The sequence below is a fragment of the Delphinus delphis genome, chromosome 13, assembly GCF_949987515.2.
Source record: "Delphinus delphis chromosome 13, mDelDel1.2, whole genome shotgun sequence".
NCBI lineage: Eukaryota > Metazoa > Chordata > Mammalia > Artiodactyla > Delphinidae > Delphinus > Delphinus delphis.
The window spans coordinates 43695904-43712242 of record NC_082695.1 but is presented as its reverse complement, the minus strand read 5'-3'; the positions used below and the strand labels follow the sequence as shown (position 1 = coordinate 43712242).

Sequence of the window (16339 nt, the reverse complement as noted above, 5' to 3'; positions counted from 1 at the left end):
GAATGATTTTATGACATGTTAAAGTGAGGTGATTTGTCTACTTATTTTCAACATGAAGAATACAACAGAATTTATCAAAGTTTAAGATGTGTATATGCTTTGGGTGTGTTATGTCAGGCCATCAATGGAGATGCACCACCTATAATACCATTTTATAGAGAGTGGATTTTAGTGTCAAACAGATCACCTTAGATGTCATCTGAGGCAGGTTAATCATGGAATTACCAAAGAATCTTTAACTTAGAGTACACTTAAAGTAAAATAATAAAGCACTATTTCAGTAATTCCAATGCTATATTATTGGCTATTATAAAAACAGAAAATCTTGTCTGTGAATCAACAGAAAAATAAATCAATTGGTCTAAATACAATGTTCAGAATTTTGTTTCCTTTATACATACAGTCAAAAACATTTAACAACAAAATGTATTAGTAAAATATAAAAGCACATATATTGTGAATAAAAAAAGTGCTTATTAACAATTTGGTGTTTCAAATATACCAGCTACAGGGCTTCCCTGGTGGCGCAGTGGTTGAGAGTCCGCCTGCCGATGCAGGGGACGCGGGTTCGTGCCCCGGTCCGGGAACATCCCACATGCCGCGGAGCGGCTGGGCCCGTGAGCCATGGCCGCTGAGCCTGCACATCCGGAGCCTGTGCTCCGCGACAGGAGAGGCCACAACAGTGGGAGGCCTGCGTACAGCAAAAACAAAAAAAAACAAAAAAACAAATATACCAGCTACGGCTTTCATATTTCCTGTTTTTATGATGATGATTGCCCTCCTAGTATACAGCTGTTTCTCAGTTGTAACTACAAAGGGTGTAACAAAACCTAAGAACAACTATTTAAAGAGAAAATCGTTTCTTGGTATTAATTCATTTGTTTCATCAATAAATTATATTTTTAAAAGTTTTCATCTATAAGATGTATAAAGTCTGAAGATTTAATGTGTAACATGGTGACTGTAACACTATTGTATATTTGAGTTTTACTAAAACAATAGAACTTAAAGGTCCTCACCAAAAAATAAATATAAATATATATACACACATATAAAATATGTGAGGTGATAGATGTGTTAATTAACTAGATGAGAGGAATCTTCACAATGTACACGTATATCAAATCATCACAATGTATGCTTTAAATATCTTACAGTTTATTCATCAGTTATACCTCAATAAGGCCAATGAATGAAAAATTGTATTTAAGTGAAATCAGGGTTACATAAGGTAATTGGAAACATTTTGACAAAATGGTATACCTTTGTGTATTCATTTTTAGAAAATAAACATACATTTTCATTTCATCCATTCTTACGGTTATTGGGAACTTTATAATTTGCTTATGAATTACAAGGAAATATGTAAAGTGTAGGATTGTTAAAAAGTGCCAGATGGACAGCACTTAGCACACAAGCTCTCTCTATCAGTTCAGGAACAGGTATAAAAGTGATGCGGAGGCAGGTCCTTTTTTCTGCAATGCTTCTTAATTCTGCTGAGAATGATTCATTTCTAAGAAGGAAAGGAAAGAGGTGGATTGATCTCTAGGCTAATTCTATTCCTAATCTCTTTGAGCCTGCTAACAGTGTTGCTTGCACTACTGTGGCATTTTTTCCTGTTGTCATGGACACTTATCCATTGAAAACACACAGATGCCTGCTGACTGTCCATTTTTTTCACTTTGCCTGGTGAGTCTTGGGTCTGATTCAGGCTTTGATTAAAGCAAGAAGTACTCAGTAGAAATCCATTCTTCTTATTTCATGTAAAACTCGATGTGTGATTCCAGTGAGAAATTAAATGAATTGTGATTTTTTTTTTTTAAGAAAAGTCAAAAAGATTTATGAAGCCCAGGTGCCTGTGGATACCTTATTTTAACAGATTTTCACAGCAGGAAACCACTTTTACGAACATGCCAATTAAGAGAGATTGTTTCACGAATGTATCAAACGATAGGATTTCATTAGTTTATAAATGTGTAATCTAGTGTGGTTTCTAAGGGAAAGATAGTTTTATTCATAAATATATTGATTCATGGCAAGGCTTATGTTTTTACTCTCCACTTGTGCTTACTATGGACTCCTCTCCCAAAACTGAAAGGCAGTGAGGTATTTTTGAAAAAGCATACCAGGCTTTGGAATCACACAGCCATGTTCAAATACTAGTTCCACCACCGTGTGACCTTGGACCTGGTATTTTATCTCCCTGTAACTTGTTTTCTTTCTTCTTTTTCTTTTCATCTCTAAAATAGCATCTACCTTTTAGAGTTGTTTTTAGGATTAAATGAGATCGTGTATGTAGTGTGTCTGGCATAATCACTGAATCAATGGACCAAAGATCTTTCAATATGAGAATGATGAGCTAGAATCCTTGGTCTTTGTTTTTCTTTCACTATCCTGTGAGTCTCTGGAGGTCAGGACTGGAGTTCCCCATCTTGGTGTTCTGTGTTTAATACTGCTGCACTTAGTAGGGTATTCACTGTAGTGAGGGTTTGCAGAATTCCACTTCAAAGCTCAGCTGGACTGTGTCAGTTCAACTTCTCCTTTATACTGTTTCCTCTGCTTTCTGCATCTGATGTCTTTCAAGCAGTTATCAATTTTGCAACCTATGGATGACCTTGTTTCTGACACTTCTGTTAACAGGAGGGAAAACTAAGAAATTTTGTGTTGAGTGCAGATCTTAGGAACGCAGTGTTTACCAGGGCACTGACCTAAGAAAATCACCATGCTCTGTTCCTCACGGAATTTTAGCTACTGGGAAATGAGTTCATTATTTTGCCATTGGCGTCACATTTTTGGAGGACTGCCTTAGCAGAAATCATAATTTACCCTCTGCTCATATGAAGGCAGTTTTGAAGCTCTTCAAGCGCTATATAGCTGTAGGATAGTGGTCCTATTATTATCTTAATCAGACAGTACAGCTGATACAATTCCCTTTGCTAAAGAGCAATGTCTTAGCTGTAAAGCAGAGCAGTGGAAAGGGCCACAGCATGACACACAGTTGCTTGGACACTTAACTCCAAGGCCCTGGGCACAAGTGCTTAGTCAACGTTCAATAAGCATCACGGGCTCCAACTAAGAAGATAGATATTTGTTCTTTGGTGACACCATCGTAAGGTATTATCATAATAAAAACTATTTGCAACTTTTATTTGTGCTCAATTAGTCAAAAAAGGCTTTGCTTCTATTTTGGGCATTGCTGGTCAGTCATGACAATAGCAAAGCCTGCGTCATCATCAGAATATAGTTTAAAAGACATTGACTCATTGTTGGTTGCCTAATACTCTCCTTTTCTTGCACCATGAATGTTGACTTACTTTAACTTCGTTTCCTTTGTGTTTGCGGTGTCACTGTAAAATACCAAGATCTGTTTTATAGTCACACAAGACTAAATTTGGGGGAATTGCTTATCCCTACGACTAGTAGAATTGGAGGGAAATTATCCTTACAAATCAGTCGTGAGAAGAACCTCGATTTGACCAAAAAAACACATGATACAGACTGTGAAATCCTGACTTGGCACTGATAGAGCAGAAAATAGGTCATTTAACAAGCCATCAGCTAAATGTGAGCTAGAAACCTACCATTATTTGTAGTTCATTTGGTCCCGAATAATGGCAGTTTGCTCTCTTTGACAGTCATGGGACCTCCGGCAGGTTGCTTCATCTCCCTGAGCTTTAATGAATTCATTGTAAAATGGAAATATGAGTTGCTGCCTACTCAGGCTGGAGTGAGTCGTCAGGTACCATTAGGGTCACATCTGGGAATCACTGAAATGTCAGCGCCAGTCTCCGCCAGTCTCCCCCATCCAAGAGCAGATTGGAAGGAACACTAGAAGAATGCAGCCAAGTGAAGGGGACCACTGTGCCCATGTGCCCTGACCTCAAACACCTGCCATCCCATGCATCGTATGTTCCTGCCCTCCCCTGAGCCTCAGAATCCTCAGATGTCAGAACTGGATTCATGCAGTATAGGTTGTGGCCTCACCAGAGATAACTTCCAGTGACTGTGGAAAGGAGAGAAATGAAGGGGTTCTTTGTGACATGAGACCCAAGCCATAAATCTGGTAGAGCATTAAGCAAGGGACCAAGAACTTAAAGAATGACTCTTAGAGGCCGCTGCCACCCTGTGTACCACACCAGAGATGGGGCATGCATGGCTCAATGATCATTAATCCTTCCAAAGATTTTTAGGCTCAGAAGAAGTTGCCAAGCCTGCCTAAGAGATACAAAAGCTGAAAACTAGTTTACATTCAGTAGGTACTCAAGTGTTGTTTGCAATAATTCGCACCAGCATTGGAGCTCTTAAGAATTTAATTTTGTGAGTTTTATGTTTGAAAAAGGTAGTAGCAAGTTAGAATACGGCACAGAGGAAAAAAACCCAAATTACCAAAGGTTCAGGAGTAAAGAAGGGAATAGATTTTATAAGGAGGAAAAAAAAGACAAAAGCTTGACTCAGTAAGTTTTTATCTTTTTGAAGAGATGTCTGCGGATGAGATGGCTATCAGGTGTTTTCTGTCAATTAGACAACTAAACAAGATCACCTCAGCAGGAAAATTTTAGATTAGACATGACTCTCCCTGAAAGATCTCACCCCATCCCTGTGGCTTCGGCTGAGCGCACGATTTGTGTGTCTGTCTCTCTAGTCAAACTAAGAGCTCCTTCAGATAAGGTCTGTATGGTAATTTATGAATTCCTTCTACCTAGCCCCATGTCAGGCATTCAGAAGATGCACGATTCGTATATTTTTATTTTATTTTTTTATTTTTATTTTTTTTATTTATTTATTTTTGCGGTACGTGGGCCTCTCTTACTGTTGTGGCCTCTCCCGTTGCGGGGTACAGGCTCCGGACGCGCAGGCTCAGCGGCCATGGCTCACGGGCCCAGCCGCTCCGCGGCATGTGGGATCTTCCCGGACCGGGGCACGAACCCGTGTCCCCTGCAAAGGCAGGCGGACTCTCAACCACTGCGCCACCAGGGAAGCCCCGTATATTCTTTTTAATGCTAAATTAAATCAGCAGTTCTGGAAAGGAGTCTTTCCTAAAACTATTTCCTCCCTCAAATTTAGCCCATTTCCACTCCTCTTTTTAAACAGTCAGCTAGACTCAAAACATTGGAATCCTTTTCGACTCCTGACGTTTCCTTCCTGGCCGTTTCTCCTCCTCACATCTAATTAGTCTTCTCTTCCTATGGATTCTTTTTTCACCACTTCTCTGAATCTGTATTTCTTCTTTGGGATTCCTGTTGCCATCACTGGCTCGGGTCCCTAGTTCATGCTCAAACACTGATCTCTTCAGTAAAATGTCTTTGGCTTTTCACCCTAATCCCAGCCTGCGTGTTTAAGTTAGGTCATTTGTCCCAAAACACTGCTTGCGCTTTCCCCGCCCCAAAATCTTCAGCATCTGTCTCCCAAATTTTCACAAGCGCTCTACAGTTTGTCTATACTAAATCTGTAGGCGCATCTTCCACTCTATCCCTACATTAACTTGATATTTCAAGCAGTGGTTAGCTTTCGCCTTTCCTTGGGTATGTTGTAAGTCTTCTTTCCTCTGCTCTGGGTTATTCCAGTTACCTACCAGAATTCCCTTTTCTTCCTAGTATCATCTTCCCAAATCCTCCAAGGTTCACAATTGCCCCAAAATACTTCTGTAGACTTCCTCACTGGTTCCCACAGTACTCTCATGCTATACTCAACTATTTAGCATATGGTATGAACTGGAAAGTTAATTGTTGAAAGGGGGATGTTTCAGAACAAGACAACGTCTGACTAGCCATTGTTAAAAGTAGTTCTGCCTTCACGCGAGAACCCTATCTGAAAACCTTATAAAGTTTTTTGGAACGTTTAACGTCTGTAGGAATCTGAGAGAAAAAGCGCTCAAGAATCTTGTGTCTACCCATTAGCGAAATTATTTGTAGGCATTATTTGTTTTACACTTTGAGCATCTTTTAGGTGCATTTAGAGCATAGAGTGCATTTCTCTAATTACGAAATTTTGTATTTTAACAAGTATTCTCCGACACACTCATTTTGACATTTAATCTTGGATTCATACCCAATTCTGGGTACAAAACCAACGAGTCCTTACCAGCCTTAATGATCTTAGAAGCACTTTGAGCGCTGCTGGGTACACAAAGCACGTTCATTATTGACCTCTCATCCAAGTTGCTTCTTTGGAGAAAGCTACGAGAGCTACAGATATTTATTACTTAACAAATTGCTAAATAACAGGTGACGGAGAGTGACTAGCTGACAAAACTAGGTAGAACACTCATCTTAAGAGAACCCAAAGGGGGAGATTTGTCCAAAGAGAAAAGCTGTTTCCCCCACCCCTACCCCCACCCCCAAGAATTTATTCTGTTGTATTTTGTTTTGCAAACAGACAAAAGGACCGGCAGAGCTCAGGAGGGTTTTGTGTTGCACCGAGGTTGGGGGCAAGAATTTGAAAGGGATCAGTGAATCAGATGTAATGTGGACCCTGTTAAGCCACCCAATCTCTCTTTTTTGCTGACGGTCAGTATTCCAGTTATAAAAAGCTGCAGAGGCATTTCCGCCCACTCGAAAGAACTTTATCCCTGTTTTTATTCTGACATACCTATTATGACTTTGTTCACTAAGCAGAAGGAATTATGGGAAATGGAAATTCAATGGCATGTTTTTATTAAAGGGCTATGTGTGTATCTTCATGGAGAAATTAAAGAACCAAGCAGAATCCTACATTTTCCTTTCAGATAACAGAAATTGCCTTATTCATTCTCACTAACAGTGATTTGGTTGAACCAGAAAACAAAGTAGCATAAAATGAGAAGGCTTATATACAAAGCATATTTTATATTTTGAAAAAAAGAAGTCAGTGATGCTATGAATTTCTGTGATTCTAAAAATCAAATTAAAACATAATCACAGGGACTTCCTTGGTGATGCAGTGGGTAAGAATCCACTTGCCAATGCACAGGACATGGGTTCGAGCCCTGGTCCAGTAAGATCCCACATGCCGGGGAGCAGCTAAGCCCATGAGCCACAACTGCTGAGCCTGTGAGCCACAACTACTGAAGCCCGTGCACCTAGAGCCTGTGCTCTGCAACAAGAGAAGCCACCGCAATGAGAAGCCCGTGCACCGCAACGAAGAGTAGCCCCCACTCGCCGCAACTAAAGAAAACCTAAGAGCAGCAACGAAGACCCAACGCAGCCAAAAAAACAAAAAAACATAATCACAAAAAAACTGTGCACATGTATTCTGTGGGACAGGGGTGGTGGTTTAAGGAGGGAATGCTTAAAAGCCGTATTTCTCCTTTGCCTTCCTTAGTGCTGTAAGTATAGAGAATTGCACGTCTTCAAATCCAGCTGCTGATACTTGGCAACAGACTCTGTTCGTCCCTTTCTGTATGTAGTAGACATTTTCCTGCAAACTGCAAATAAATGAAAGGTTTACAAGCCACACGTTTTTGTGGCAAACTTTATCCCTTTTGCGATACTCTATTTAAACATGTTTTTAAATGTCACCTTCAGCATTTTGATTTCGTGGCCTAATTTCCCTAATCCCCACTATGTAGATCTTCATCTTAAATCACATAATTTGCTAGAGAAATATTTAGATGAGACTGTGACTTCCTTGATGGTAGAACACTTGCCATGTTTACGTTTAGATTTCAGCTCCTTCCTTACAGGAGGACGGACACGTTCAGACATGGGAAAAGGAGTAAGAAGATAGAATATTAGGCAGCTATGAAAAGGAATCTTATAAATAGAAAAACATTATTCATGTCCCTTTACATTTTAGTTCAGATGTCTATATTTTTACAAATCTAATTTATTTGAAGCGGGATTAACCTGTATTTAGTTGCCTAAATGTGCTTAAGATTAAGAATGTGTCGCATACTTCTCTTACTTAAGATATACTTTGAGTTTAGTAGATCTTCCTGAAAATAAAGTCAAATTTAAAAGTCCTTGGCTACGAGTCATCTTTAAATAAGAGATCTCTGTTAACCTAAAGTAACTCTGCAAGTCTGAGAAATGAAGGTTAACCTCATTAATTTTGTAAAAATTTGCCAGACATCAAGGGATTTGAAACCGCCTAGAAAAATAATCAGATATTCAACAAAGTTTCTTGTTTTAAAGGCTAAACTGTAATCCATGAAAGAATTATCCAAAGGTGGTATATGCATATAAAACAAGCGGTTTAAAGAAATTGACTTTGAACCTGAAAAAAAAAGAATGCTACTCATTAGAAACCAAAACTTGGCAGCAGAATGTTTCTGTATGGCCATTATGGTAAGAACTGAATAAAGAATGTCTCCTTTATAACAAACACTGAGTTTATTTTATTGGAAACTTTTAAAAGAAAATACGTCGTGTAAAAGCTAAAGGAGTACCTATTTTACTTCATCTTGAAATAGTCACATTGGTTTTCTTGCCGTATAATCTCCCAAGGAACTTTGTAGGTCCTCAATTTATCTTTCCTGAGGAGCATTTATGCTATAAATTGCAAACTTAGGAGAAATCATGGATCGCATCTTTAGTTGTCTCGAATGCATATTTTTATCTTCCAGAGTTTTTATTTCCAGAGAAGTATTTCTAAAGAACTGTTCTAAAGAAATGTCTTCTAAAGAAGTTCAGGCTTTACCTCTTCTCATTGACATTCATTATTATTATTATTATTTTTCTTCTTTTTGCGGTACGCAGGCCTCTCACTGCTGTGGCCTCTCCCGCTGCGGAGCACAGGCTCCAGACACGCAGGCTCAGCAGCCACGGCTCACGGGCCCAGCCGCTCCGCGGCATGCGGGATCTTCCCGGACCGGGGCACGAACCCGCGTCCCCTGCATCAGCAGGCGGACTCTCAACCACTGCGCCACCAGGGAAGCCCGACATTCATTATTTTTAAAGGGAGTGAGGAATAGAATTTGGAACTTGAAATACTGGTCGTATCTTTTGCCTTCAACGATTTATACTCATTGTGACACCCTAGTACAGAAATGACTGAAATCTGTTCATGCAAAGAAGGTGATTGGTCTATCAGAGGAAGAGTTGTGTTTCAAACAGAATAACTTAAGCTTCTTTTACTTTTCTTGGTAACAAAGAAATTCTAGCAAAAGGAAAGCAACCAGATTATAAAGTACAATTCATTAATGCCCATGTAATTTGTTAACCTCTTGAAAGGAAGAGTGACCATTGAATCATTGTCATGATTTCGATCACTCTAGCTGTTGCTGCCCTTTCATCCATCGTTACATGGAATGTGATACTTAGATTTTAACTTTGCTCTGGGATTTGATAGCTTTTAATAACTAGAGAACAATACATTTAAAATGATTTTATTCCTGTAGGAGTAGTCCTTTGCTTTTTGTCTCGGAGAAGCCATTGTCTTTTACTTAAAACTTACTCAACAACAATTAAAACAACCAAAAAACAAAAAAAAAACGAGTATCACGTTCAGTGGTAATATTCACTCAGGGGTTTGTTATAATATTGAATTTTAGAATATGTGTATGCATATTTTTAGTGCTATAAAAGATATTAGCAGTCTTCCAGTGAGACTTTCCCATAAGAAATGAAGATCCAAAGCTGTTCAGAGGATTATTGGGCATCAGTGGGACCGCAACCAAAACTGAATTTACTGACTTGTGGTCCTCTCTTCTCTTTATTTTTTGCAAACAAGAACAGAATGATAAGAAAAAAAATCTCATCATCAATGCAGTTCCTTCTTATTCAGAGAAAAGTACACTATGTCAGACTAGTTGAGGGTATGGTTCAATTGAGTATAAAACGGTAGTGTTTTAATGGAGATTTCTTATAAAATACATGAGATTAGAGTTGGCCTTTATTATACAAGCAGTGTTTTGGTTTTTTTTTTTTTTTTTAGTATCTTTTAGCTTTATGAATAATTCATCTGATCAGAAGCTGAAGTTACCTCTGTACTGTACTCCAAATTAAAGTGCATATTTAGTGCCCCTGTTGTTTGGACTATAATTTATTCAAGGCGTGCTTGTTATATAATGAGTCTGATTTTTCTGTGTGATTTGCGGAATCAATCCTATTTCTTTATAATCACATCTTGCATATTATATTGTGTATTTTTGAATAATTCCCACGTTTAAAAAATGCCACTCATGGTCTTCCTCATGTTAAGAGGTCACCCATGGGCTCTGGAAAAGGGGAAATGCTAAGCCTTTTTTAAAAACTAGAATGGCATTTAAATTTTAACAGTGAATCCTACTGTCACATAGGCATGGTATACACACGCACTGCCCCTCAATTCTATGAACCAATTTCATGTGCATCAGTGATTAGATTGTTCGTTTGTACCTCTGTTGACATTTCTTCTTTTAGCTGAATGGATTTCAGTCTACCTGGAGACTGCTTCTCTCAGTAAAGCCTTTAGCCCATAAGACTCCCTCCCCCACAAAGATAATATGTCCCCAAAACTCCTTGCCAAACAAATTTGCCCTAGAAAAAGATCCTTTACAGATACTCATCCTTAACAAAGGCATTGAGCGAGAAGCAGCTGAGCTGATCCAGACACCACTCTTTCCATAAACGCTGATGCCTCTGTGAAGGCACCATCACTGCCAGACTGCCATGCCTTGATCACGTTAAAGCCACCACCTCTCGCCCGTCACCACGCAGCCTATCGGAGTCCTGTTCATCCTTCTCTGCTCAGTTCAAAAGTCGGCTGCCATTTCACTACATCTTTAGTGATCGCCTTTCTCCCTTCGGTTGTAATTGTCAAAAGCTTTGGTTTAGCCCATCTTGTTATATATTGTTCTACTTTACTGTTAGTTATTGGAGCCCTTTCCTCCTAATTTTAAACTCCTAGAGGTTAGGGATCTTGTTATCTTCATTTCAGTATTCATCTTAAATGGCAAACAAGGAATCATTTGGTTAATTTTCATTGAGAGTGGGCTGTTCGGGGAGAAATGGAAATCAGCCTTCGTCCTGAGAGGTAATGGGTGCTTCTTAGGATGCCCCCAAAGAATTTCGGGCAGCAGTGGCCACACTCTCAATGTGATGAGGGAACTTACACTCTGTGGCCTTCTGTTTCCCTATGTATGAAGATGGGCAGCTAAAGAAAGAATAGGAAAAAATAAGTACATGAAAGTATTTATATCATTGTAGGTGATATTTAAATGAGACATATCACAAACATTCTAAACTCTGAACTCTGGGCTTGGAAACAGTAATACTGAGAGTATTAGTTGACTGCTTACTCTGTACATGCTGAGTTACTCTGTAAGTTGACCACCTACTCTGTAATTACTACTTATTCAGAGTACAGCACTAAGTAGACAGATAGGTGGATTCACACATACATACAAAATAAGTTCATGTGATGTTATTAACTAGTACTGTCGGATCTGCGGAAGAGGGTGAAATCCCCACCTTTGTCTTTTGTTTCTTTATATCGAGTCATCCAAGGAATATAAAAAAGAATGTGTATATATATGTATTACTGAGTCCTTTCGCTGTACAGCAGAAATTAACACAACATTGTAAATCAACTATACTTCAATTTTTAAAACAGTTAAAAAAAAAAAAGAGTCATCCTATCCACCTTCTCATTGAAGCAGGTTATAGCTGGTGGTTAAGATGCTGAAACCCACAAGTTGCTTTATGCCCATTCTTAGTGGTCCCCAGTTTTGAGGAGACTTCATGCATACAAGAATGAACACTAGCTCAGCACTAGACTGTTGTTGTTTGCCTTATTCTTCAGTGTTGAGGAGCTGGTTGGAATTTGTTCATTCCTCCTGCAAGTTTTCAAACCACCGTTGTTTGAGAGGTCATGTAGTACAGTAGAGCACAGACTCTGGGAGGTCTGTGGCAGCCCAGCCATGGCTACACGTTTTGCCCATTAGGCCAATGACTAGGCTGCAAACATCAAAACACTTTCGTTTGCTGCCTCTCTATTTGCTTAGCTCTTATTAAGATGCATGATATGCTGTGCTCCTCGCCTATGTGTTCTGTGATTCCTATTACTCATCCCTAGTCAACCCAGGTAATAAATAAAAAGAGTGTCTTGCATTCCTTTTATTCATTCTCTGGTTTGATTGGAAAAAGTCAACTCTAATCATGTATTGCTATCAGTGACATGGAAAAAAAAAGAAAGGAAGCAAGTTGGAAAAAATTAGGAAAGGTGACTTTATCTATAAAGACTAAAAAGACTAAAATTAACCTAGTGGCCTTTTACCTGGGCAATTGATTAATCAATTAATTGATTAATTATCAATTAATTAATCAATCTCCTGCCTGCCTGTTGTCCAAGTTTTCTTGCTTCCTCTCTTATTCTTTCCTCTCCTCTCTCCTGCGTTGTGTAATATTCCAAATATACGGAAAAGGGCCTGGGGCAGGAATCAGTGTAGCTTGTTGGAGGAATCACCAGACGGCCTACGTGACTGTGGCTGCCCAGTGAGCTCCAAGAGGAAAGGAGGAAGAGGTTGCAGGGCCAAGGGCTTTTGTTAAGGATTTTGTTCTACGTGGTGTGATAGGAAGCCTTTGAGCATGATTTAATTTATGTTTTTAAAAGGCCAGTCTAGGTGTCGCAGAGAGTGGGAGTGATAGGCGAGTCAGAGGCTCCAGCTGTAATTCAACCCAGATAATGGCTGGTGCCGTGGGGGTGCTGAGAAATGGCCATATTGGGGATATATTTTGAAAGCAGAGCTGACAGAACTTTCAAATAGATTCCTTTTGGAATAAGACAGGAGTCAAGCTCAACTCCTAGTCTTGTAGTCAGAGCATTTGGGTGAAGGGTGAAACTGTTCACCATGGCATTTGTTGAGGGCAGAAGTGAATCAAGAGTTGGCTTTGGAACCTGTTCAGTTTGAGTTTCCTATTCGATGTCCAAATGGAGGTGGCAAGTAGGCAATTGGATATAGGAGTCTAGAGCTCGAGGGAACAGTCAAGGTTTTATAGACTTTCTCAACAATCTTCTTTGTGTAGGTGGTTTTTAAAACCTCGGGGCTGGTTGAAATCACCTAGGGTGAGAATGGAAAGAAGTGAAGATGCCGGGCTGAAGCTTGAGGCATCTTACAGAATTGCAGAAGAAGTAGCCAGTGGGTTAGAGCGAACCAGAGGAATGTTCCATGAAATTAAATTCATTTGAAGTGTGTTAGATTCTGATTGTTGATTTCGTTGACTGTCCTTAGTATTAGATTGTTTGATGTACGATACTTTGGGATTGTGGAATTTTTGTTTTCATCTCTCATTCTGCCCTTGCACAAAACCACTCTGAGCCCAGTCCCAGCCCCACATCCTGGCGTCAAATGGCAACCTAGATGCTGTGCCCTACGTCTTCTGACCTTCAAGCCCCTTAACCCAACAGAAGCTGAACTTCCAGTTGTCCCTGCCTGCTTCCTATCCAGGTGGCAAATTACATTAAGTTCATTTCTGGTCCACAGAGATGTTTATTTTGTTTTAGAGTGTGGCTAGATTTTGTCTCTCTCTTTTTAAAAACTCTTTATACTTCATCATTGCTGCCTGTTGGGAGCAAGGTTGTCCATCGAAAACATGACCCGACTGTGCCATGCCACGCTATCCAGAAGTCTCCTTCATACCTTGCATTTCTATTTGTTCTTGGTTTTTATATCCCTCTTTTTTTTTTAAATGGGATTTTTTTAAGATGAAAAATCCACATTTAATAGATCTTTCATCATCCCTGTTTAGGTGTATGTTTTTATATCTTTGTCTCAATTATTTACGTGTGTTGTTTTAATTCATTTTAACGACTCTGGAAGTCAAATGTCTAAGTTACTTTTTTAAAAATAGGGCTTTTAGTATATTATCCTAAAACATTAGTATTGCTGGGGCTTTTAGGCAAGAAGATGTAATTCCAACTGGTCTGCTTAATGCATCTACTTATCAGGATGGGATAAGGATATTGTTTTAGCCTAAGTCAGTTTTTTGTAGCTAACACATGCAGACTGAGAATTGGTTAAGTTGGGAGTAAATAGTGTGTACATAGGATACTTGCCTTGACATCCTCTTGGTTAATGTAGTGAAAATCCTTTAATACATGCCTGTGTATTCATGGGGTAAATCAAACATGCAAAATCTTTATCTCTGTAAAACTTAGAGATACCCTGACCCTTCATAAGTTTACCTTAGAGCTGGACTAAGTGTCATTTGGAAAAGCAGGGGTAAGAATAATGTCCCTGGACAGAACACTCATGCACCTAAGATGTTTTCAGATAAATCACAGTGTGGAGCATGTGAGCTGGCCATAATATTACAGTGTGTGACCATTCATCCCATGCACTTTGATATAATTAAGGAGAATGGTGAAATAGAAGTGTAATCATTTCTCCAAGAGGGAATGTCAACGCATTAATGAGTAGAAGGCTTATTATTGTCAGTTGAAGCAGCAGATTTTTGCCCAGCAATTTGGATTGCTGAGTTGGTGTGTTCACAGAGGTAGATGTTCATTTCAGGCTGTGATAGAAGGGAGGGGAACGCTTTTGAAGAGGATTTTTTGTTTCACTTTTTTGTTTGTTTGGTTGGTTCTTTTAAACCAATGACAGCATTTTGGAATGACTGCCATTTTGGGCATTATAATAAAAATTTAATAAGCGTAAAATATAATTTCTAAATATAAATAAGTAATTGACATTTAAAAGAGTATTACTCAAATATTTATGCATTTGCGTAAAACCAAATAATCTTGAAATAGCCCTTTACTACTATTATATTGATGCATTAAACTCATAGCCCATTTTTTTAATTATATGTCATAGATTACTTACCCTTGTTTTTCTTGTGACTAGCTGCAGTAGATCAGAGTAAGTACTAAGAAATACTGTCCGGTTAGGCTGTTGGAAGAATACTTTCATGCTATTAGAGCAGCTTTCTAGGGTTTATACAATAATTCTTCAAAAAGTTGGAAACTGGTCTACTGAGACAATAAAAAAATGGAGGCCATGATTTTCCCCAGGTTATACAGTGATGTTTACCCACTAACAACCCATTAATTGAATCTACATTAGAATTTGTTCATTGCTTTTACTACTTAAATTTCATTGGCAACTTAGGGACTTCATATAATTACTTTGAGCAACTTCATTGGCTCTGTGAAAGACATAGTAACATTGATGACATTTTTATGGAATCCGACATATATTAAATACTTAATACACATCATGTTGCTCATGTTCAGAAAAATGTAGACAGCCTTTAGAAATAACGCATGTAATATTGTGGGTTTTGGTGTTGCTTTTGTTAAATTTTTAGTTTGTTTTCTGTAGAAAGTCCAACTTTGCTCTTTGCAAAGTTCTTTCCAGTAGCTAGTGAGCCAGTATTTCTTTGGGGGGAATTTGGCAGTAATAATTGGGAATTCAGCTTTTAAATTATGAGTTATGTGTTACGGCAGATTTTCAAGAGCTGTTTTATATATCAGTACATTGTCATTTCTTCATATATGACAAGGATATTTTTCTCTAAAATCGAGTAAAGGAATAAATATTTCTTAAATTGTTTTAAGTGTTTAGGATAAAAATCTTATCCTTTCTGTTTTCTAACTTTACTGTCAGCAAATAATTTGGGATTTAATAGTTTAATAGTTCAATGGACTTTAATTGCCATTCATGTGATATCATGTCATACTGTAGGACTGAGTTGCTTAATGAACATTATGTTCTATGTACCTCTTTCTCTTATTCAAATTTTATAAAATGTACAACATCCTTTTGTTCCTTGGTATACCCATGTCTTACTTAGTAAGTTGGGCATTCTGGGGAGACGTTCCCTCTTTCTGGTCTCTGTGGCACATTTTTAAGCCACATTGTTGAAATTGATTTAAACACAAGATTAGTTTTGTTTTTTCCGTTCTAGTGGTATACTTGAAAACTCCAATTAGTAAGAATTTCTTTTTTCAGCAAAGTTTATTCGGAGAACTCTGTTTTCTTTAAAAATTAATAAAAACCTGCCACAAAACTTAGGAATTAGGATCCTTCTTTGTTGACATAAGTAGCCTGAAACATAAAGCTAACTAAATTGCATCAAATTTCAGAGACTAATAATCATACATTTGGGAAAAAGAGCTTCCACACAACCTGTGTTCTGTCAGAGTAATTTAATTAGAGGTAGTGATATTTCAGTGTAATTTGTTAATGGGCACATTCTGCAAAAAAAAAAAAAAAGTAATTCTGCCTGAACACTGATCATTTAATATATTTTTAGCTGGATTCTGTCAAAAGAAAGGGTTTTCATTGAATTTCATGAAACAGAGATGCCTGGAGGAAGAATATCAATGAAGTGAAGAACAGAAGAACAGTTTAAATTTTTTGAGTTACTAGAATTGCATATAAGGGAGAATGTAATAACCTTACTGCTTTTCCAGAGGTTTAATATATGAAATCGTATGC

General features: G+C 38.3%; 1 protein-coding gene across 2 annotated transcripts in view; it reads left to right on the top strand.

The window, feature by feature from the left end:
- CDH2 (cadherin 2) overlaps positions 1-16339 on the top strand; it is a 213874-nt gene that overhangs the window by 126849 nt on the left and 70686 nt on the right. Inside the window, exon 1 of one of the 2 annotated variants that reach the window (XM_060028839.1) lies at positions 5455-6721. The exons of the other annotated variant lie outside the window; for it this stretch is intronic. Within the exon in view, the coding sequence (XP_059884822.1) occupies positions 6646-6721 (76 nt within the window). The 5' untranslated portion in view covers positions 5455-6645. Of the gene's footprint in view, positions 1-5454; positions 6722-16339 lie in introns of those variants that run through there. 2 annotated transcript variants of the gene reach the window in all.